At 49.3% G+C, this 23,167-nt stretch overlaps 8 protein-coding genes across 8 annotated transcripts; 5 read left to right on the top strand and 3 right to left on the bottom strand.

The window, feature by feature from the left end:
• Nucleotides 1-92: 92 nt before the first annotated feature.
• Nucleotides 93-7,307, top strand: N7517_008795 (non-ribosomal peptide synthetase; the record flags this gene model as incomplete). Its single annotated transcript, XM_056726524.1, has 3 exons — nucleotides 93-467; nucleotides 521-7,078; nucleotides 7,131-7,307. 3 exons carry the CDS (start codon nucleotides 93-95, stop codon nucleotides 7,305-7,307), a joined length of 7,110 nt encoding a protein of 2,369 aa, XP_056577375.1.
• A 573-nt stretch (nucleotides 7,308-7,880) lies between these two features.
• On the bottom strand, nucleotides 7,881-10,547 carry N7517_008794 (protein phosphatase 2A regulatory subunit RTS1; the record flags this gene model as incomplete). The annotated part of the gene is made up of 7 exons (XM_056726523.1): nucleotides 7,881-8,084; nucleotides 8,219-8,555; nucleotides 8,611-8,909; nucleotides 8,966-9,319; nucleotides 9,375-9,974; nucleotides 10,036-10,386; nucleotides 10,524-10,547. 7 exons carry the CDS (start codon nucleotides 10,545-10,547, stop codon nucleotides 7,881-7,883), a joined length of 2,169 nt encoding a protein of 722 aa, XP_056577374.1.
• Nucleotides 10,548-12,846: 2,299 nt separating this feature from the next.
• Nucleotides 12,847-13,294, top strand: N7517_008793 (uncharacterized protein; the record flags this gene model as incomplete). The annotated part of the gene is made up of 2 exons (XM_056726522.1): nucleotides 12,847-13,026; nucleotides 13,184-13,294. The coding sequence occupies 2 exons, from the start codon at nucleotides 12,847-12,849 to the stop codon at nucleotides 13,292-13,294; spliced, it is 291 nt and encodes a 96-aa protein (XP_056577373.1).
• Nucleotides 13,295-13,686: 392 nt separating this feature from the next.
• N7517_008792 (uncharacterized protein) lies at nucleotides 13,687-14,608 on the top strand (the record flags this gene model as incomplete). The annotated part of the gene is made up of 4 exons (XM_056726521.1): nucleotides 13,687-13,931; nucleotides 13,999-14,008; nucleotides 14,089-14,247; nucleotides 14,345-14,608. 4 exons carry the CDS (start codon nucleotides 13,687-13,689, stop codon nucleotides 14,606-14,608), a joined length of 678 nt encoding a protein of 225 aa, XP_056577372.1.
• Nucleotides 14,609-15,015: 407 nt separating this feature from the next.
• N7517_008791 (uncharacterized protein) lies at nucleotides 15,016-15,833 on the top strand (the record flags this gene model as incomplete). Its single annotated transcript, XM_056726520.1, has 3 exons — nucleotides 15,016-15,249; nucleotides 15,315-15,548; nucleotides 15,609-15,833. The coding sequence occupies 3 exons, from the start codon at nucleotides 15,016-15,018 to the stop codon at nucleotides 15,831-15,833; spliced, it is 693 nt and encodes a 230-aa protein (XP_056577371.1).
• A 597-nt stretch (nucleotides 15,834-16,430) lies between these two features.
• Nucleotides 16,431-17,323, bottom strand: N7517_008790 (uncharacterized protein; the record flags this gene model as incomplete). Its single annotated transcript, XM_056726519.1, has 2 exons — nucleotides 16,431-16,744; nucleotides 16,819-17,323. 2 exons carry the CDS (start codon nucleotides 17,321-17,323, stop codon nucleotides 16,431-16,433), a joined length of 819 nt encoding a protein of 272 aa, XP_056577370.1.
• Nucleotides 17,324-18,591: 1,268 nt separating this feature from the next.
• N7517_008789 (transcription factor TFIIIC subunit TFC1) lies at nucleotides 18,592-20,656 on the top strand (the record flags this gene model as incomplete). Its single annotated transcript, XM_056726518.1, has 5 exons — nucleotides 18,592-18,732; nucleotides 18,794-19,103; nucleotides 19,157-19,234; nucleotides 19,285-19,393; nucleotides 19,453-20,656. The coding sequence occupies 5 exons, from the start codon at nucleotides 18,592-18,594 to the stop codon at nucleotides 20,654-20,656; spliced, it is 1,842 nt and encodes a 613-aa protein (XP_056577369.1).
• Nucleotides 20,657-21,069: 413 nt separating this feature from the next.
• On the bottom strand, nucleotides 21,070-22,108 carry N7517_008788 (uncharacterized protein; the record flags this gene model as incomplete). Its single annotated transcript, XM_056726517.1, has 2 exons — nucleotides 21,070-21,956; nucleotides 22,012-22,108. The coding sequence occupies 2 exons, from the start codon at nucleotides 22,106-22,108 to the stop codon at nucleotides 21,070-21,072; spliced, it is 984 nt and encodes a 327-aa protein (XP_056577368.1).
• Between the last annotated feature and the right edge of the window lie 1,059 nt (nucleotides 22,109-23,167).

The following is a 23,167-nucleotide window of genomic DNA, read 5'->3' as shown; positions in this document are numbered from 1 at the left end:
TGAAGTACGAATAATCCATGTATTCATTACCGTGAAGGAACCCTCGTATTTCAAGAGGAAGACTAGCCTTTTAATACTTGCCTACCATCGCCATGGGTTCTTATCGTGATCATCATACTATTTCTGTTCCTTTGGACAAGGAAGTGGAAGCAGCATGGACTGATAATGGCGAAGGGTTGCTGCAACCTCATCATCTCAAGGCATCTTGGGCCTTGTTGCTTGGCAGACTTTCAGAAACACAAACGACAACATTTGCTGTATTGGAACAACTCGCAGTCCCACCGAGCGATGCCTGTTCAAGTTTAGTGGCTTTAGATCCGCATTTGGAGACCTGGGAGATATCAGACAGCCAGGATGGTCTCTTGGTGGATGCAGCGAAGGAAAGGCACAGAGCGCCTCTTTCAGGAACACAAGCCTCGACAGGTGTGGTCATCAGGTGGCGTGATGAACGGAACGGCCCGATCTTGGTAAGTATGAGTCCATAATGCGTTATTCACACAATAAGCTAATACAGTGGCAGTTTCCCTGCGCATTATTCAATACAATAATTGTTCTGGACTGCAGTGTATCACCCGTGCAAGTCTCCATGGAATACTCAAGAAAATCTCTCACTGTGAACCAAGCATGGTCACAATTAACGGCAATGGTTCACATCCTGGGCCAAATAGTTATGAGGTCAGGGGTATCACTGCGAGAGGTGGATTTCCTAGGTTCATATAGCACTGGGTTGATCCGGCAATGGAATAACCCGTACTCACTCGCACGACCGCAAGTGTGCATTCATACCTTGATCCTAGAACATTGCCGAAGCCAACCCGATGCCGAGGCGCTGTGTGCTTGGGATGGTTCCATCACATATGCGGAGCTTGATAAATTCTCACTCGCAGTCGGACTCCAGCTGCTATCACTTGGTGTTGGCCCAGAGTCAGTGGTGCCGCTCTACTTCGAAAAGTCGCGCTGGACGGTGGTCACCATTCTGGGGGTGCTGAGGGTGGGAGCTGCTTTTGTTCTCCTCGATCCCTCTCATCCTGTGGCTCGTCTGGTCGAGATTTGTTCGGAAGTGCAGGCAACAGTTGCCATCGTATCGGAGTCATTGCAGGAACTGGGTCAGCAGCTGGGCCCTCGAGTTATCATGGTCCTCGACACAATCAAGAATTACGTGGAAACAGGAACAAATACATTTACCACATCTGTCAAGCCGTCAAATGCCGCATACGTCGCTTTTACTTCTGGCTCCACCGGAAAGCCCAAAGGGATTGTGATTGAACATCAGTGCTTCGTTGCAAATACGCTGGCTCAGAACGCAGTGCAGAATATCAATATCCAAACACGGGCATTTCAGTTCGCCTCCTATGGGTTTGATAGCAGCATTCTTGAGACACTCATGACTTTGGTGGCGGGTGGTTGTGTCTGTATACCCTCGGAGCAGCAGCGACTCAACGGTCTGGCAGATGCTATCCGTGGGCTACGAGCCAACTGGCTCGAGCTGACTCCATCTGTGGCACGGTTCATCAATCCTGAAGAGGTTCCCGACGTGCGATCTGTCTTGCTTGTCGGTGAGCCAATGGCTCAAGACCACATCAAACAATGGTCGGGGACCGGGAAGGTCCAACTCCTCAACGCATATGGCCCCGCCGAGTGTAGTGTGGTGACCACTGTACAGCCCCGTGTGCAACTGGAAGATCCCAACAATATTGGCCGTTCATATAGCAGTCACTGTTGGATTGCCAACCCTCACGATCACAATCAGTTAGAGCCCCTGGGTGCGGTGGGGGAATTACTTATCAGCGGACCAATCGTAGCCCGAGGCTATCTCAACCAGCCCCAGAGGTCTTTCATCTCCAACCCCCGCTGGGCGACGCGATTCGGGATTCCTCCAAGTGAACGCGTTTATAAAACCGGAGATCTTGTGCGATATAACCTCGAGGATGGCACTTTGCGATACGTTGGGCGCAAAGACCGGGAGGTCAAAATACATGGGCAACGTGTGGACCTGCAAGAAATTGAACAACACGCTTCCCAATTTCAGAAAGGAATACTTGCAGTCGCCGATGTAATTCACTTAAACGGTAGCAGCGCAGGGAAACTCCTTACTCTGTTTATCGCGACTGCAGATAATGACGAGACTCGCATGACGAAGGAAATCTTCGTCGTCCCCATGAATGACACCCTCCTCGATTTGGGGACCGGCATCAAGCAATGGCTTCGTGATCGTCTACCGCCGTACATGATCCCAACCAAGTTGATTTTCGTCAATCGCTTTCCTCTCACGAGAACTGGCAAACTCGATCGACGGGCCTTGGTAGATCTTGGAGCAGCATCCAGTGAGTCGCCGTCTGTAAAGTACCCGTCAAATCAGCGCGATAGAGAAGATATCGAGATGGATCCAGAACTTTTCGCCAGGGAAGGTACCTTGTGTTCAGTTTTTTCTGAAGTGTTGGGTTGCCTGGAAAGAAACATCGGTGCCCAAGACGGTTTTTACGACATGGGAGGGAATTCATTAGCTGCTATCGAGCTGGTAGCATGTGCACGCAAGCGTGGTCTGGAGATCACGGTGGCAGATGTCATCCGTCTTCAGAATCCACGCGATATTGCGCGATGTACCGTGGAAAGCAAAGACGTTCACGAGATCTCCCAATTCTCTCTTCTCGTGAATACCCAACAGAGCCTATCCACCGCCACTGCCCAGTGTGCCATTGAGAGAGAAATGATTGAGGATATTTACCCCTGTACCCCACTGCAAGAGGGCCTCATGCATCTGTCTGTCAAGAATCCGGGGGCTTTCATGGGCACGTACCGGTTTTCATTAGCTCCTTCTACCAACCTGCATCGGATCTGGGCTGCATGGGAACAGCTTTGGGTCGTACATCCCATCCTGCGAACACGCATCATTCAATTTCAGGACGGCCAAACGCTTCAAGTAGTCACCAAGCAAAAGTCCCCATGGAAGGATATTTCATCCATGGATGATTCCCAACCCATGAACTTGGGGACACCTCTTGCGCGTGTGACATTCCATCCTGGACATACTTCCTGCGGATCGCACTCTGGCGTATTCATACTGACCATGCACCACGCTATTTTCGATGGATGGTCATATCTGCAGCTGCTCGAGGATCTCCAGGTGATTTACAACGGAGACAGACTACCACCACGCCCTGCGTTCAATCATGTCATTAAATACATCTCCAAATCCAACGCTAAGGAAGCCCACTCTTTTTGGACGCAAGAGTTCAATGATTTCCAAGCAACAATGTTCCCTGTCTCTTCCCGACGGCCCTCAGCCTCACCACATTGGCAAGTCAGAAGCCAGCAAACCACCCTGACCAAGTCAGATATGGACTGGACCCTCGCCAGTAAAATCAAATTAGCTTGGGCTCTTGTGATCTCCTCCCAAACTCACTCAAAGGATGTGGTATATGGATTGACAGTCTCGGGCCGAAATGCCCCAGTTCCAGAGATCGATCGTATTGCTGGGCCAACTTTCGCAACTTTCCCCTTACGCACGCAGCTTGATGATGAGATGTTGGTGAAAGATATGTTGGTTCAAATGCGACAGCATGACGTCTCCATCATGCCATTTGAGCATACTGGTCTCAGACGTATCGCGGAGTCAAGCTCAGATGCAGCCCTGGCTTGTGGATTCCAGAATCTCCTCACCGTCAGGTTGCAATCTCTTCAGATTCCTCCGGGCGCTTTGATTCACTTGCCCGAAAACGAAGACCACGACTTTAAGTTTGCGTCGTATCCCCTGTCAATCGTGGCGCAGCAGCAAGGCACATCCTTAGAGCTGAAGGCCGTCTTTGATGGCCACATTCTGGGCCCTCATAGGGCCGAGGCACTCTTAGGGCAGTTTGACGCGTTGCTGCAGCGAATTTTCCGGGAGCCCGGGGCAAAAATGAAAGACCTGAAGAGCCAGCTTCCTCCCGAGTGGCAGCAATTGGCGGCGATAAACAAGAAGTCTCTGCCCCACCCGCATTGTCTACACGATATCATCCAGGGCTTCGGCGCTAGCCAACCAAACTCAGAGGCTGTCTGCGCATGGGATGGCTCCCTGACATATGAAAAACTTGTCGCGCTGGCGCGGAGACTGGCAGGCCATCTCCAGTCCTTCGGATCCGGGTCGGAGCCTGGTGGAGTGATTGGTATTTGCGTGGAAAGATCAAAATGGTTCCCCGTTGCCATCCTGGGCGTCATGATGTCTGGAGCCGCCATGGTTTTATTAGAACCAAACTTCCCAGTGCAGCGTTTGCGGCATATCTTGGGAGATGCCGGGGCGCGAACCATAATATGCTCACCGGTATTCCAAGAGAAATGTCAGGGCATGGTCGATGATACGTTGGTTCTGACTCCTGATATCCTGACCCAAGCGGACTACGATGTTTGGACTCCATCAGCGGTGTCTCATCAAGACCCAATGTATGTTGCTTTTACATCCGGATCAACTGGCGCCCCAAAGGGTGTTGTGATAGAACATGGCATGGTATATTCAATGATCCAGGCCCATAAGGACGTAATCGGTGCATCAATCGCGTCCCGGGGCTTGCTTTTCGCCTCCCCCGCGTTTGATATCTGCCTTGCTGAGATTGTACTTATCCTCGGTGCGGGAGGCTGCGTCTGTGTGCCTTCTGAAGCTCAACGCATGAACAGCTTGGCGAAAACGATGACAACAATGCAGGTCAACATGGCTATGCTGACTCCTTCCGTGGCGCGAACCCTTTCGCCGGCAGCGGTCCCTTGTCTCCAAACCCTGATTCTTGGAGGTGAGCCACCATCGGCTTCTGATCTGGTGACATGGGCTTCGCGTGTCAAGTTGCATCAATCCTACGGGCCGGCCGAGTGTGCTATGTACACGACCACTACAGCCCCATTGACTCCCACCTCGGATTTGGGCAACGTCGGATCTTCTCCAAACGCGTCCTGCTGGATTGTTGATCCGGACAATCACGATGAGCTTGAGCCTGTGGGCTCGGTAGGAGAACTACTTATCGGTGGGCCGATTGTTGGAAGAGGCTATATCAACCGAGCCCAGGAGTCTGCAGCAGCCTTCATCCGTGATCCCGTCTGGAGCGATCGGTTCCCCTTCTTGCGAGGACACCGACTTTACAAGACTGGTGATCTTGCCCTCTTGAACGCCGACGGGTCTTTAACTTTGGTCGGCCGAAAGGATACACAGGTGAAGCTCAATGGGCAACGGATTGAGCTCCATGAGATCGAGCATTGTGCGGAGAGATACCAACATGGTACCGCAGTCATTGCGGAATTGATAAAGCCTACCGACGTCCAGAGACCCAGACTTATCATGTTTGTCTATGACCCCGGGACGGTAGAAACAACGGTTGGCATCGCGTCGGCTTGTCATGACCATCGGGAAGTGTTTTTCCCGCCATCGACACAAAATCAAGTTTACCTTGGAGGTGTAAAACACCATCTTAACCAACATCTTCCACCCTATATGGTACCTTCCCTTTTCCTTTCGCTATCCCGTCTGCCGCTTAGCCCGAGTGGCAAGGCCGACCGCAAGACACTGCGCGAGATTGCATCGAAAATGGACAGAGAGACATTGGAGATGTATCTGGACAATCCGGTGGCAGATAAGAGGGAACCAGTCACAGAGCAAGAGCGATTCGTGCGTGCAAGCTTTGCCACAGCCCTGTCACTAAATGAGGAGGCGGTTGGTATGGACGATAACTTCTTCGCATTGGGAGGCGATTCAATCACGGCCATGCGTGTTCTCACTTTGTGTCGGAGAAGAAAGATAGCTATCTCGATGCAGGAATTCCTGTCAAAGAACACTGTATCCTTGTTTTGTGCACATGCCATTGTGATTCAAGGCGAGGCCGTTGATTCCAAACGCCAGAAACTCCTGAATGCACAAGACTCCGTTCGAGGGAAAGATCAACTCGTCCAGTTTGAACACATCGATTACCAGCTGGATATGGTACGATCTCAGTTGAATTTGTTGAAGTCGGATTCTATCGAAGAAATCTACCCCTGCTCTGACGCCCACAGTGGCGTGTTGGAGCTCTATACGTCCAATTACACGAGCACTGCAATTTTCGAAATTTCTCCTACGGGATCGGTTACTCCGATGCAGGTGAGCAACGCTTGGAGTCAACTAGTGCATCGTCATGTCGCGTTGCGGACGGTTCTCATGAAAGAGCCAAAGGTTCACGCAGATTATCTTCACGTCGTCCTCGACAAGGGACCGTCTCAAATTCTAGCTCTCCCTCGCAGCAAGAATGCCCTTTCGGAACTGAAAAATCTCGAACCAGTTCAATCCTGGGGACTGTCGTCACCACACCGGTTAATGATCGGTGAGGACCAATCTGGAACGGTCTTCATCAGGCTGGAAACAGGGTGTGCCTTGATTGACGCTTTTTCCATGACCATTTTACTAGAAGAGCTTTCTCTCGTGCTCCAGGGTCAGCCCTTGCCAGAGAAAGGGGTCTCATATCGTCAATACCTGTCCCATTTGCACAGCCAGTCACCTACGGAAACACTGCAATACTGGACACAGGCGCTTTACGGGGTTCACCCTTCCCACCTGCCCAGACTACCTGCCACGCAGTCCGATCTGGCTGAATCTCGCTCGCAGAGCCGCTCCCTTCCATTTGCGCAATCAAAATGCCTAGATATCTTCTGGCGCTCCAATAACCTCACCATCACCAACGTCTTCCAGCTAGCATGGGCCTTAACACTCACCCACTATACCAAATCCCGCGATGTGTGCTTCGGAACCATCACCTCGGGGCGTGATATCCCCGACCTTGAAGTATGGAACATTGTTGGGTCGTTTTTCAACGTTCTTCCGTGTCGAATTGCGATCGATTCCACGCGCACGGTGTTGGACACCCTCCGACAAAACCAAGAGGATATCCAGCGTCGAAATGACCACCAGTACTGTTCTACGCCAGATATAATCCGCAAATCGGGAATCAGAAGCTTGGACGATGGTCAGCAGTTGTTTAATACAGTGCTGACAGTCCAGAATCCATTCTCCGCAAAATCCTCCACTACCAAGGATGGGAGCAACGAGATCGATATCAAACTCATCGATTTGGAGGATGCAACTGAGGTGAGTGTTTTTCGAACTTCAATCATGAACAGACTAATGATGATTCTTCTAGTATGACCTTTGCGTGGCTATTCTTCCCTCCCCTTCCAACTTCAAGGTGGAATTGCGATACTGGTCGACGACTGTATCTGAAGAATATGCTTCGGATATTCTGAATCGCCTTTTCGAACAGCTGGAACAGATTGTGCAGCATGCGACCAAGCCATTGAGTATCATCACCGGCATTTAATGACAATCATATCTCTCATCATGCTTTCACGATTACTTCTTTGATATAATGTGCTCTTTCGGTATTTACCTTTTGAACATTACTTTTGATATTTCCACTTATTGTACTATTCAATACTTCCGGGTCTCTGTTCAAAGACAATAGTATATAGCATCCATCATATACTGGATAAATTTGTTTCAAGATGACTCGTCCAAGCAAGTCTACGTGTACTCCAAGTATCAGATCCAAGGCAATATCATATCCTAGAACTGGTCTAAAATAATAGAAGAGAAACAAGACAAACACATAGACAGCCACCGACATTGTGGTGGATGAAACGCCATTCGCACCCGTTTTCCATACCCGAACACGGTTCTAAGACTGGTTCCAACTCAAATTTTGAGGGAGTCCCGTCGCGGAAGGGAAAATATCGAAAAAGAAAATCCATGTACACAAAAGAGAAAAAAAGGGGAAGATGGGAAACAAATAAAAAGGCAGGGCACAGGAAGGGCAGTCCGAAAATCAAACAAAAATATTGCCCCATAGTCGCTATGCCATCGCAGGAGAAAATAAACGGAAATCACATGTCCATCAGCAGTCCATCTCCTCCGAGACGTTATTTGGTAGAATTGCTTCGATGCAAGATCTGTACATTGGTCGCACTGGTACCGCCGACCGAACGTCGTCGCGGGCGAACCTCACTGCCGCTTCCGCTCCGTCGCCGTCGGCCAGTGCTGCGAATCGAGCCTCGGCGTCTTGTCTGGAGCAAACGGACGTTTTCACGTTAGAATCACGCTGACTATACATGGGCGGACGTGGTCTCTTAGCAAAAGACAAGTACGAGGGCGAATGGGACAAAAAGTATTTCGCATAGGAATGCACGTATCTGGGCAGCAAAGCACCACGGATCAGAGATGCACGGGACTTACCGAGTTAGGGGTGCCTTCCCGGCTGGGTCGTTCCTTGGTAATATCGGGATCCTCTTGCAACTTCAGGGAGTTCAACCGCTTTTGGCTCTCGTGGGTCATGGCCTCTACCTCATCGATCGGCTCCGGTACGTCAAGAGGCGGCGGGGGTGGTGGGGGAATGCCATTCTTCCGATCTTTGGCCTGTTGTTCAATCACGTCCCACCGGTCAGTGCGAGTCTTTTCGCGTTGGTCTGCGTTGTTCTGGTGCTCAGTGTAATCGTGAGAGCATTCATCGAAGAGTTGCGGGTTGATCTCCATGAACATCTTCATGGCATTGTAAACCATGCTGTGGATTGTTCTGGGCGAAGGGTTAGCTCATATCGAAGGATGTAGCATGTACAGATCAAACTTGCCGGTTCCAGTGTCCCTTGGAGTTCTCGTAAAGAGGCGCAAACATAAGCGGGAGAATTGTCTCCACATTATCGCTCACAAGATTACAGAAGTACTCGTTGTTCCAGAAGTACAAAGCACGTTCGGCGACCTGGAAATGGGGACTGGCAACAGACTTGGCCAACTGATTGAACAGAGGCTCCTGAACTTTGGCGAACTCGCCCGGATCCATTACCTCGAAGATGTCTTCCACTTCATTCAGGTACATAACCTCCTTGGTGCTATTGGTCTTCGGCCAGAAGCGCAGTAAGCCGAGCACAACCTAAACATAGTGGTTAGTACTCGAAGTAGATGGGAGAAAGGTAGATGAGGGCTTACGTCTTCAGTCAATGAGGAGTCCTTCTCCAAAAATTGAACGATGCAGTAGGCCAATTGTGGATGGTACATGCTAAGACTCTTCACCTTGTGCATAGGTAGGAGCACTCTGGTCAAGAAGAGCTTGTGTTCCTCCTTAAGCGGCAAAGCGAACCCGTTGATAATGGAGCCCAGAATCTCGAGCAACTCAGCGATTCCGTTGTGACGTTCAGTCTCATACATGAACTGGAAGAAAACGTTGTTGATAGATCGGCGGATATATGAACGCAAGTTCAAGAACTTTCCATAAATGCGATGCAGAGTTGTCTTGAGGAAGTCACGTTCGCGGGGATCTTCCGAGTCAAAGAGGTCCAACAACTAGATGTAGCATTAGCTTGGATTAAATAAGGAAGTCAAGCACCAGGGGACATACCGAAAGCACAAACTGGTGATCAATATAGCCCTTCGCGATGTTCGTGTTGAAATCCTGGCTTTCGATGAATCTCAAGAAGAATTCATATACGACCTGAATATGAGGCCAAGCAACTTCCAAGACCGGCTCATCCTCCTCCGGGTCAAATGCTTCGCCCTGGGGCGTCATAGGCGGAGGAATAGGACGGAACAGGTTCTTGGCGAACATCTCCACCACGCGGGGATACATGGGCTCCGTAATTACGGACCGATTGTTGGCAACATAATCTAAAAGTTCGTGCAACGCCAGCCTCTTGATCTCCTTGGACTTCATATCGGCCGTCGGGTCGTTGAAATCGAATATGATATTGCACTGGTCGATCTTTTGCATGAACAAATCTTGGCGCCGGTTGGGAGGCACTTCGTGGAATCCCGGCAACTTCTCCAACTCTCTCTGACGCTGATCGGAGATGTCGAATCGCGACGAATGTTGGCGTTTGGGGGTCCGGATACCTTCCGACATGTCCTTAGGAGTTGTCTGCAGGCGGTCAAATACATGAGACTTCCTAGGGGGTGCGAGATCTCCGGGCATCGTTTCGGCAGCGCCAGGAGGGGGGACATGCTATAGAATCCAATCGTTAGCAAATGCAACAGTCATCAAAGTGTGAAATGACCGAACTTACCGGTGCGCTTGGGCTAATGATGACGCTGGGAGCCGCTGGCTGGCCTTGCCTATTCGGAGTTGCTGGTCCATTGCTTACAGGCTGTCCTACGACGCCCGCTTGGGGTATATAGTGTTGAACCGGGGTGCCGGGGTGAGGTGCGCCCGCAGAAGGGGTTCCGGCGGGGGAAGCATTGTCTGGCGATTTGTTTCGCGAGTCATTGAGAGAGGTTGTGGAGGATGTAGGTGTCCCTTGGTTGGGGGAAGTAGACTGCTGTGTGTTGGAAATGCCGAGGGACTGATTCTGTGAGGTGGATGTGGAGTCTTTCTTTTTCGAGGACTTGTTGTCTTTCGCCCGCGACAATTGGTCGTGCTAAAAGCAAGACACGGGATGTTAGATTATTTGCGAAACGAGGAAGATAGCACCAGCCGCATGGTGAAGAAGGGGATAGATGGGTAGAAGTGATCGTGTGGTGAGGTGCACTTGGGTAGGATACGCGGATAACTCACCACTCTCTGTCTGAAACCCTTCATTTTGATTGACTATGTAGATGGCCGCATGTACTCGGCTAGGTTTCTTGGTGCCAGTGCAGCCAGGCGGCGCACTCACTCTAGCCGGAGTGAATCGAGGGGAGCCAACGGAGATAACCGCTCAGGAAGGCCACGAGGGGGGAGTTGGTTGGATCGGCCTAATAGGAGAGTCTCATAAGCGGTCCGAATCACACAGCATGTAAGACGGCTATTGTAAATGAAAATGGTTCTGAAATTCTGATATCAAGCCCCGGCGATGTGTAGAGGAGAAGCTGAGGTTCAATGGCAACAGCACCAAGCGCTCCAAACAATGTGCAGTCGCAGCACGCGCACGGGGCAAGACCTGTTCGACACTGGGAAGAAAGGGCCAATACAGGCAATGGGAGACAGCTGTCCGATCAAACGTACCTCCGTAGTTTTGAGTTGGACAATTGACAGATCGAGTGGGAAAGTGCTGGAGACTAGGTGTTATAGAAGGAGCTTGGTCGGCGCTGGAGGGTATCCGTGTCGCTTAGTGGCAGGCTGGGAGCGGGGGGTTTGGGAGCAGAGGAACGGGGCACTCAGGTCGCAGCCCACGGCGAAAGCACGAAAATGACGAACTGACTAGCAAGAGACAAAGTCGACAATGTACCAGATACCAAGTAAAGATGATGGCGTTGGGTTGTGGAGAGAAGGGAGGGAAGTGGATGTTGTTGAGGTGTAGGGAAAGGCGGGCTGGTTCTCCTGGCTGCGATGGTGATGGGAGGGGGGACCACGCCCAAGTACTATATGGGGGACTCTACGTGTTTTTAACTGATCTGGATCTCTTCGCGCTTTAATCTGAGAGAATGAATTTATTCTATATTATTTTCCCCTTCTCTCTCCTAACACGACTTTCGTATGCTTTTTCCCGCTTGTTTCAAATGCCGCTTATGTCATGCCCACGTGACCTCCAGGGGGATTCGAATTTCAGGCACAAAAGCAAAACATCCCTAATGCCTGAGATATCAATGTGGGCAATGAATCTGTTTTGACTAATTCTGTGAAGGTGATGTAGTTCACGATCCCTTCGAGTCAAGTAAAGCAGGTTCTGAAAATGGGGGATATAATATAGAGAGAGGTCTGTGCTTTGATCCACACCCACATCTGTGGCATAACAGTTGGAACAGGAATGGAACAGGAAATTCCTATTTGAACGGCCTACTTGAATGTTAAATAAGTATTATGAAATCCATGGATGTAATATATGTAGCACTTCTAGCTATATCAAATTTCGGGTAGAAAATTATTGAAGATGTGGAAATATATATCTTTTCAAAGTACCTACTCTTTGCTTCAACCACATTATACTCGGTCTGTCTCTTTCACCCTTCTATATCCCCCCAAACCCAGATCCATACTATAACATGTTGAAGTATTACAAGGCGAATGAATACTGCATGAAACCAGAGATAAAGAATGGATGGTTTAATAGTGTAACAGTACAATTGGAATGTGTAAAAGGCTCTCAGTCTTTGTAGTCTCCCATCGTCAACCGATCCGCACAACCCGCGTCGATGCCAAGCATGTGGTTTAGTAGCTGTTTAACGAGTCGCTCAATGGTCTCGTCACGATTATCGACTGATGGTGAGACCTGTTGCATTAGGAAGGGGCGGTATTCTGCAATCTGCGGGGACTCTAATAGGCGAGGTACCTATGGCCACGCGATTAGTCGGCACGGAGGCCAACGTCCTTGGTGGTCCAGAACCAGACCAAATCCATTATCATCGCTGCATGAATCCCATATAATACTTACTATGTATGTAGTCTAAATGTAAGTCCCACTTTCTGACCGTCAGAAAGTCTAACTACAAGGTCCACCAATGACTACCTATATTATACTATATGGTCCGAAATGCTTCCTGCTATATAGTAAATATCACCCTATAGATAAAATTTCTGATGGAGGTCAGAAACGATATCCCGATATCCCATCCTTCTCACACAAACAATTTCGGTCTCTGAAGTATTTAAGCAGCCGTCGCCCCTGACGAACCTTCTGTATTTTCCCCGAGTTATCCTGCCTCTGGCCACTCGTTATCACATAAACAACTTTTTATTTTGCAGGTATTTAATTATGGACACCATTCAGAGATACATGGAGTTTAGTAGTACCACAAATGTCCTCCCGTCTCCGATATCTTATACATATCCTTGTCTAATATGATCTATTCCACTCGGCTAGCTCCTAGCCACGCTTCCTAATCTGCCACTAGCCTCTGACCCTATGGCTTGTCGAAATGTTCTTTAGCATCGCTTCGATTTTATGGTGATCCGTGCTAGAATGCCTCCTAATCTCCGCTCCACTGCAATTGCCCGCTTTAATGACCCCAGATCATCCACGCAGGTCCTTGTGACCACATACAATTGCGGTGCGACAGGTCTCAATATGCACTCGCAGTGTGGTGGCATTATTCTTGACCATCACAGTACCGACCTTCAGCCTTTGACCGAGGCCAGAAATGTTTGTCCTTGTGGCTCGTTGGTCATTTGAAACCCTTATTTCATGTACCTTTCTTTCACTCTGGTCCCTCTCACTATTCCATCTTCCGTTGCTAATCTACTCTAAGTTCCTAACCGCATACCATTTGGTTAAATCTGCCATATCAAATATGGCGCAGTTGAGTGGCAAGGATACGTCCCTGGAGAACGTTGGCACCATCCTCTTAGGCGATATCAATTGTCACCCTTTGACCTGCTGTAGCTCTTCGGAAGCCACAGCGGCTACGTAATAGCATGATCTTTCTCTTCCCCTGGCCGTCATTGTAATACTACAGCCCATAACTTCATTTTCGCTCACTAGATGATCACCATGACTGCATTAGGGAATGAGCAGCTACCTGTATCATGGGTATAAATAGATACTTTGTATAGTGATCATACTTCTCTCCTTCACACCACCACGAAAGTAGATAGACAGCGTTCAGAGAACGCAATCTGCTCCACAAAAAGCCTAGTCAGTCATCCTCACTTGCAATCCTCGCCATGTTCACCAATCCCTTAAGTATCTTTATGAACTGACAGTTGCCTAGAACACTGACTCTTACTTGATCACTGGCTCTTACTTTCTTCGTTCATGCTCACCATCCTTCGAGACTCACCTCCTGCTGTTCCATATTTCGCAATGACGGACTTCATCGCGCCTCGGGTCAGTTCTGACTCGGCATCTTCGGAGGGAAAGCCCAAGAGCCTCGGCAACTGGACTGATGGAAAGAACTGCATATCTTTTGGTGTCTCCCATGTTTTCGCTGAAAAGTTCACCATTGGGATGCTGAGGAGGATACCCCATTTGATCCGTTGTGCGAAATTTCCGCTGCTTCGCCCCGGATGTGTGAGAATTGCCAAGAAGAGGGCGAAAGATGCGAACGGGTAAATTTCGACTATTGGTCAACTTCTTCGGGTAAGATACGCTGACAATGATTGTGATCTTCTTCAGATCCCCCAGGGTATTCAGGGCCACGGCTTTGAACTGAAGGCCTTGCTCGAATTTGTGCAAAAATACTGGACCGACGAGGACGATGACTAGGACGATGACAAGGACGACGATGTATCCTTGGATGCATCCAAGTGGCGTGGAGATATCCTCGTGAAGCTTTCCGCCGCGCTCATTGACCTATGTGTTGCATTTGACGACCTGCTCGAGACACATAGTAAGGCTCATATGCTAACATCCGATGTCTCTGACGTGAGTTTTCTTTGCTGTATTCTACATATATGACTATTTGTTGACTTGTGGACAGAAAGCTAAGGCTGACTACTTTGTGCGGTGCAATGCTAGATAGCATATGATCCGTTCTAATACCAACTACCGTCCCAATGCCAAGTACAACAAAGAGCCGCATCATCAGTATGCCTTCCGTGCCACGGAGCATCTCCGCCTCGGTATGGATGAAGAAGCATCCGTAAACTGGGCCATCGCGATTTGTGTGTTCTATCAAGCCGTCCGGGCCACGGTAGAAACTTATATCAGAACCACTCCGCCCTATTTCAAATCCACAGATGTCGAGTACCTCCAAGAGTTTCCTCTGGACATCCCTCAGCTTTGAATTGATTGAGTTGCTTTGCCCAATTATTTGCGCTGGGCCTTCGTGATTGTATCACCTGGGGTATTTTCGCGATTTGACTTCTTTGCGAGTTTTTTCTTTGCGAGATTTCTCCTGTTAACGGCGTGGTGAGGCGTCTATTGACCAGGACCTCTTTGATATCTTCCCGTCTGGTTCTGCCGTTGTTTCAGAGCCATTACATAGCACCTTAAATGCATTCTTTTCAGCGGGTTTTTCTGCTTTCTGTAAATGTAACCCTCTCTATTTTGGTTGCCCACTGTTGTTTGCTTTCCAACCGTATCTCAATTTTCTTCTGTTCTCAACTCTCCTCTTCCTCCTTCCTGCTCACCACTCCTTGACACGTACTTCATCGTCCAGTACTATCGACTATCGCAAGTGAACACATCATCATGGCTCCAACGAAACCCGATCTCGACTTGCACGCTGAATCCTCGACCTTACAGACACGGCGCAGGGTGCCCACCCTTCCCTTTTACCTGACCACCCTCTGGTGTCTGCAGTGTTTTCGCACTTCAATTCACAACTGGGATGCTTCTCTCCCCTTTCAGCCAAGATGCTGCATAGACACTGTTGCATCCAACATGTGCGGTCGTTGCATTGCAGCCAACGTCACTTGTGAATCAGTATATCTCACTTCCTATTCAGATGCTTCTGACATAATGCTAACATGACTCTTATCATTCTATAGGTCTACCGGGGCATACGGGGCCACGTTTTTGAATTGATGGCCTTGATTGAATTCTCGAAGCAATATTGGCGCAACGACAATCAGGGATTTGGAAAGACCAATGTTGCAGATCTCGTGTGGGACTATGGGGTCATCAAGGATATTTCGGAAGCAGTCCGGAGCCTCTGCCTTTCATTTGATAACCTGGTGAAGACCCATGGGGAGGCTCATATGCTGACAGGAAATGCGTCTGATGTAAGTCTTGTTCAGGCCCTAAGTTCTGTTTCTATGGTGTCCTTGCTAATGCGTAGACAGGGCGCCAAGGCTGCTTACTCTACCTGGTGCAATGCTAGAGAGCACTCGATCTATCCCCATACCATGCTTACCGACAACCTGGCTCAGAAATATGCCTCCCAAGCCACGGAGCACCTCCGTCTCCGGTTCGGGGAAGAGACACAGGTCCACTGGGAAGCCGCCATCTGTGCCTTTTATGATGCTGTCGAGCGTGCTGTTGGATGCCACCAGGAGAGAAATGAATAATTCTTTGGCGGCCTTCATTACTTTCTGTATCGTTTAGTAGTCTTGACTGTCTGAAGCGCAAACAAACTTCGCTTCTGTCCATGAAATAACTTCGACAACGCAACAGAGAGCAACAACGCCCAGAGAAAAAAATAGAGACTTGACTAATGACCAGCGGGACCTCAGGATAGATGTATTGGGCGTTTGGCACGACGATAAGGCCTCGAAGCATACATTCCGGGCGGTCTCTAAACATCCGCGGATATTTAGATGACTTGAACTCTCGTCCAATGAATATTGTCCGATGTAAGATTATTATAGGAGTTTGTTCACTGTGTCTCAAACATCCCATCTTGTTAATCGGCATGCAGTTGCTGAAATTATAGTTGTCACTAGGTACTCAGGCACATAAAACCCTGTCTAGCAAAAAGACAGAGATTAGTTTGACAGCGTAGCGACCTCAGTATTACAATTAATGTGCTATTAACTTAACTTCAAAGCCCTTCAACAAATGTTGCAGGACACTGTGCTGGGACTATGTCCACTCTAGCTGGTAAACTACTTGGGCCACCTATACCCACATTGTTATTCGTGAGCCTCGTCCAAATTCATGTAACCTCATCGAGATAACATTAAAACCAGTGGCAACGCAGCCACTAGGGCGCTTCTCAAGCTCAGGCGTGTGCTTGCTGCAGCACTGCTTTTATCACTGCCACTACCACCGGCAGCTGTTTTTTCCGCAGTGTAGGTGTAGTAAAGACTAGCAGCTGTCTGGGTGCCTAAGCTGTCAACAGCAGTGCTAGTCGGCAGACTGGTCGCCGATGTCTTCGACCATTGATCTGCGAACGGATAGAATCCTGTCGTTTGGGGGTCGGCGCTACAGTAGGCGCTAGAAACTCCCATCACGTAACTCTCTGGGAACCAGTGGTAGCCTATGTGTTATTTAGCCTTTTGATCGAATCAAGAGAATACGACCATGGCAGGGTGTGCAGAAAGGAAGACCCACCCTCAATGCCTCCATGCTTTCTGAAACACTCCTGACAACCGACCGCCGAGTCAAAGAAAGGATATATGCCACAATAGCATTGCTGCTGGACGTCCCAATCACCCGAATACGGCTCAAGGCCCGAAAATGTTCCGTTTGTGTTGTCAAAGTAGCAATTAGAATTGATCGCCGCTTGTCGTTTACACGGAGCCTCGTCGATCAGATAGGTAGGCTTGGGAGAGATTGCTTCAGTCGCGTCATCCCTGCGGAAGTTGTGATGTCGCAGCGGGTTATACGGCAGGTAGCATTCATTGTAGAGATCGATGTCAAGGTCGGTTAGACCAGAGTCCTGGGATGAGACAACATAGAACCTGGAGACATAGGCGCCGTTTGGGAATACGGGGTATTCATCGGAGGCGGTAGCTGAAGCGGCCGCGCCAGAGGATGTGCTGGTGCTGAAGATGGAGTCGTACCCGTAGGAAGAAGTTGGTTCCACAGTTGTAGAGGTAGAGGCAGTCATCGGCATCGTCAAGGCGAGACAAAAGGGGTGATCGTTGAAATCACTTCCATTGTTGTCCAAGTGGGCCTCGGGAAGAATGCTTGGCATTACCTGACCAATAAGGTCTCTCAATGAGAAAAGGCATCCCGGAATGGAAGTGATATTCATTCTTCATCCCACAAGACAGTGTGGTACATATTCAAGATACCGTATGGCCTTTGTATAAATCGAGGATACATGATATTGCCGGGAGTTTCGGGGCTGGGGGATAGCCGTTGGCGATAGTTGTTTGTTTGAAGCGACCACTGGATAAGTATAGGACCCAGCGAGAGGAAAATTTTGGAATGGTTTAATTTATACTGTTGTCGGAGGTTTTATAGCAACGAAGAATTGAGTGATATGGTAGCTGTGGAAAATTTCCTCGAGCCCCTAGACCCGTAGTTGTGGATTCCTAAGTATTCCAGCCATTCATAAGCTCAGATTAGACTTGGGCTACTTTGAAGATGTTATCTTCACGTTTCTCTGCACTCCAACCCGCGATGAAAGACTCGATCGACTTTATTGCTGACTTGCGGAGGTCCATTTCGGACATCGTTAACTGCTGGTCGGCGTTAGAGCCAATCACTTCAAAATACGCGGCTGAACTCTTCAGGACATCCTTGAAATGCACATCTGAAGACTTCCACGTATTCTTGGCATCATTGAGAATTGAAGGCCTTTGCCTTTGGTCATCAATGTGAGGAGGACATTCCAGATAAAAGGCATAATTGCAATTTTGAACCTGTCAAACAATGTTAGTTTGTAGGGAGGCTGCATAATTTGATTACTAATGTGTGAGGCCAGCCTCTATGAAAATGGATCTGGTTAGCTTCATTCGATTGATTGGACTGTCAATTCAATTAATTCTCTTGAAATGTTTCTTCAAAGCGTGTTAGTTGTAGCCTCGACGACGTCGCCCAGCTGCCCAGGTATTCGAGGTGATGAGTCAGCGGGATTTAGACCCTGGACGCACTAACCGCTTGTGGAATGTAGACTCGATTCTTTTCCCAAACCTGAGAGATATCGCTGTGAGCCCTTAATTGTCTCGCAGGTGAACAAAAACATAGAAACTCGTACAGACGGGTGTATTGAGCTGAAAACACTGGAGAAAAGTGGTGGCGCTGACTTTGGTCGGATTTGCGCAACCCCCGAGAGCAAACCAGAAACAACATCAATCCACATCAATTCAGACTCAAAGCTGGGGCGAATGACATCGCAAACACATAATCCATAAGTCTGATATGAAACCAATCAGTATGGATGACCAGCGGGGTTCCAGAACTGCTCCCTTCTACGCAGTGCCATCCCGTCGCCTCGTCAGCGTTGAGCACCCTGCCGTGATCCGCAATGTCGATAAGGCGATCGAGACCTTACAGGGCGACGCCGGAATAAAAACAGTGAGAATACTTCTTGCCCTGAAAGAAGATTGAAAATTGAATACATGCTGATTTAATACAGATCCTTAATCCGGAGAAAGATGACACACTAGCTAATCTGGTGTTCCGGCCAGAAGATGCCATGGCTCGATCGGTCCAGTCAACCATCGTTCAATCAAACAATGTTCTGCTCAAAGTCACTGTCCCCAAGCGGACAGGACGGAAGCGCAAGAGAGGCTCGAATGAGCCTTTCGCAGATGCACCAGAGTCAGAAGCATCTGAGCCGCCCCCGCGACGGATCGCTAAGGATCTCTTGCGCAGTTTGAGTGATAACCCTGCCAAGTATCAGATCGAGCCAGTTGGGAGGGTTGAACGGACACATGTGTTCCGAGGTAGGTGAACTACTCTAATGATCCGTTGCTGGTTTGTTAACATCTGATATCAGGAATCCCTGATTTCGTTTACTCGACTACAGCGAGTCCCTTTACGAACCGGTTCCGAGACCAAATTCTCCCATTTGACTGTAAGTTCGCCTGACATACACCTCATTAGAAATGCCCTAACACGCTATAGTCGACAAAATGAAGCAATTTGACATCGACATGGCCAAAGGTGCCACCGCGAATGCAGATCTCATCCCACCACCATCATTCAGCCATGGAGACGTCCCATTCCACTACATGTAAGAGCCACACCCAAAATACGAAGCCAAGACGACCAGACCACTAACTTCCCTCGAAGCTACCGCCAAAACCCAACAGTGAAACAAGCAATCGGCCGGTCCGGCGAACTAGAAACCGTGAACACCCAAACCGCCAACAAAATCCTAACCCACCTAGTCCCCTACGACATCCCCGTCGTCCCATCCGAGCCACGGCCAGACATGCTCCCAATAAGCGCACTAGACGCAGGCATGCTGCGAACAATCTCGACCCTAAATGCCCTGTACGAAAAACAACCCGCCTGGACCCGTCGCGGACTCCGCAACAACCTCAAAACAGACGAAGACCGCCTAAACCTCCGCCATGCAATTCCATACGTAGGCTACATCTTCCGCTCTGGACCATGGCGCGACGCAATCATCAAACTCGGCGTCGACCCACGCACCTCACCAGAATACCGCTACTACCAAACCTTCATGTTCCGCCTCCTAGCACGAGAAGCCGAACTCGCACGCGACGGAGGCGGCGGTCGACGGCACAACGTCCCACGACCTAGCGACATTCGGACAAACGAAGATGAAAACACCAGCGGACCGTCAACAGGCCATATTTTCACCGGCAAGCAACCATTCGCACAAGACGGACGGATCTGGATGGTTGGGGAGATTGAGGACGCACAGCTGAAAGCCGATTTATTCCCCGCCGATCCGGGACCTGGATTCCTGCGCAGCGAATGCGACATCGTTACCGATGGATGGTTTGGGAATGGCACACTTGCGAAAGCAAAGGCTGTTATGCGGCATAAGATCCAGGCATTGATGGAAGGACGGGAGCCTGATGATGAGGATTATGTGAAGGTTATGCGACTACCTGCGCATGCGCGATCTGAGGCTGATTTCCCGTTGTTTACGCTTGATCCTGATGTTGCGACGCAGAAGGAGATTACGCTTGCTACGGAGATTCGGTCGATTATTCGCAGTTCGCCTGTTTGGAGGAATTTGACTGCTAATGCTGGGTTAGTTAGGAGGGAGGTTGGGGAAGGGAGGGGGAAGGGTAAGGGGAAGCAGACTTTGAAGGGGAAGAGTGTTGAGCCGGAACCGGAACGTGAGGTTGAGCCGGAGGCTGAGAAGGTTGAGGAGAGTGAGGGTGAAGAGGAGGAGATTCAGCGTAGGGAGATGTTGGCTGCTCAGGTTGCGGATGCTGCTGCGGCTAGGGATGCTGATGAAGTTGATGAAGATGATGAGGATGAGAGTGATGAAATGGATGAAGACGAGGATGAGTAACGGGGACTACTAGCTTACTTGAGGATTGACTGGCTACGTCTAGAAAATTGGTCCTTTGTGCTGAAGATAGTCATCGAAAGCATTGTTTTAATCGTTGCTAAAGCCATGGGCAGACTTGGAATACATCGTGAAGCATCAGACATAACACAGACAATAACTCATGAATTAGACGGGATAAAGAAAGTGAACCCGATTGGTCGCAATAATGAAGCCAAGAAAGATACATAATTCGTAGCAAACGTTATACCAAAACACCTGATAGGCTGAACACCAGTGTTCGAAAGCGACACACACCAAGCAAAAGATAAACGCCAAACAATCAAACAAATAGGTATATGTATTGGGGCCCAACCCAGGCCAAAGAACAGCGCCATTGAACCAGATGCAGATGTAAGGAATGACGAGCAGACAGATCAAAGAGCAGACTCGGTGCTATCAGTTGAGTCCTGGTGCTGGGTTTCAGCGCGGGAAGCAACAGCATCCAGAACTGAAGCAATGGAGGCAGTGACGGGGCTCTCTTGGCTCCGCGCAAGAGGCGAAGAAGGTTTCTTGAACTCGGGTTCATCATCATAGACGATTGTGTAAGAGAAGGCATTGCAGCCCTCGGCATAGTATTCGGCAGCGTTGAGCTCACCGAGCGGAGCACGGGGCTCATCCATCTTTGGTGCTTTGCGAGCAGCAGCAGGGATAGTGGTGGTGGACTGGCGAGCGGTGGGGAGTTCGATGCCCAGTTCGTGAGGGGGAATGTTCTCCTTCCCACGGGTGCAGGGTGGGTCGGACTTTCCCTCGTCGTCGCTGATATCCAAGACAGTAGTTGAGTGCTGCATCAGGTTGGTCATTTCTTCCTGCTCAGTGTCGACGTGGATATCGAAGCACCACGAAGCTGGAGTCGGGGCCTTAGGAGCGGGCTTAGGCTTGGGGGTTGTGGATTGGGCGAGGGCGGATGCAAGAGAGAAGGGACGAGCGACGCCGCGCTTGGTATATTGGTCTGAGCGGGGCTTGGCGATGAGCGAGCGACGCGTAGCCGACTTGCTTGACTTTGGTGGTGGGGAGCGACCAGCGGGTTTGAGGATGGGAGCTGATTTGGGGGTTGTAATGGAGATCTTTGAGGGGGTTGAGAGACGGGGGGAGATGTTGATGCGTGTGGAAAGAGCCATGCGGGATGTTTTGATGGGTTTGGACGCGCTATCCTCGTCGTCTTCAAAGGAACGCTTTCGTTTTGTGGAGAAAGATGGATTGATGTTCTCTGAATCGATGAAGATAGAGGTCTTCATTGGGGTGGACTTCATAGACATGGTACCTGGGATTGTAAGCTAGACCATCTTCGGAAGATCAAAACATGGGTCAACACGTACCATTTTGTTGGTTCTGACGATTAAGTTTGGAGCGCATCAATGGCATATCCAAACAGCCCAAAGGCTGACGAGTAGGAGTCATAGTGAGAGTGGCCATGGTGAAGGAAGAAGGAGAGAGGGATGTTTTGTTTTGGTCAGCGCCAAGTGGGGGAGGATTGGCGGTCTATAATAGGCACTAGGCAGGCCGATCGCTGGATTTGCAGAAAGATGGTAAAATGTCTGAAACAGATGAATAAAACAAAATGTAATCGAATGATATGAATTGGTCGGATGAAATTTGGATAAAATGATGGAATGGGTCGGATATGGTCGATTATTCCGTACACTGTTGAGAGCACGAGGGATGATTCGTAAAGACGTGCAGTGATGAGATAGATATAATAATAACTTAAGACGTTAAGAGCTTGGTATTAGAGGGTTTAGAGGCAAGGAGTAAAGAACATGAGGAGTCACAAATGGAGGGAGAAGGGAACTATTTCAAGGACTGCATACTGCGTAAAAGCGCGTCGCGTTCACGTTGTCGGATGATTGAGGGGCGTTTATGCAATTCCCAGCACAATCCAATTGACGGGTTTCATTCTTCTGTCTTAGAACAATGTACTCCATGTAGATCCTTACGCGATTTTCTGTATGCTCTATGTGGTATTCATATTATTTCCTACGTTGTACACAGTCAATTTAATCTTCTTCTTAATTTTTCTAGAATTACCCTTACAAGTAAACTAAAATCACCGCAAAGGTGTCAATTCCTGAATTCCCCCCAGCTGAACACTGCATAGTCGCGTATCCCTTGGACGCGTCGGTCAGCCCACAAGTACCCGGTACTCGGCATCCCGGCACTAGCGCATACAGCGCGTAAGTACCAGATACCTCCACGCTCCACGTCTTGCACGTTCCTTCGCGCGCGACTTCGCGTTCACGTCTCGTCCTTGCGCACTGTGCATTCATTCGTGAATAGCGTCTATAATCTGCACTAAAAATATGCTGCATGAAATGTCTAATGAAACTATGCCAACGCATCGGTCTCCATTGGTTATCCTCCACCCGGACTCAGGTTACCGGATGAAACCATGCATGCACTGGCCGATCGGGAGTTGCTGGGGTTTGAGGTGAATGTGGAACATTCGACGGAGGACAGTCTCAGGACAAAGTTTGG

The sequence above is a fragment of the Penicillium concentricum genome, assembly GCF_028827145.1.
Source record: "Penicillium concentricum strain IBT 3081 chromosome Unknown utg000003l_segment0_segment0, whole genome shotgun sequence".
Lineage (NCBI taxonomy): Eukaryota > Fungi > Ascomycota > Eurotiomycetes > Eurotiales > Aspergillaceae > Penicillium > Penicillium concentricum.
This window is presented reverse-complemented; position numbering and strand designations above follow the sequence as displayed.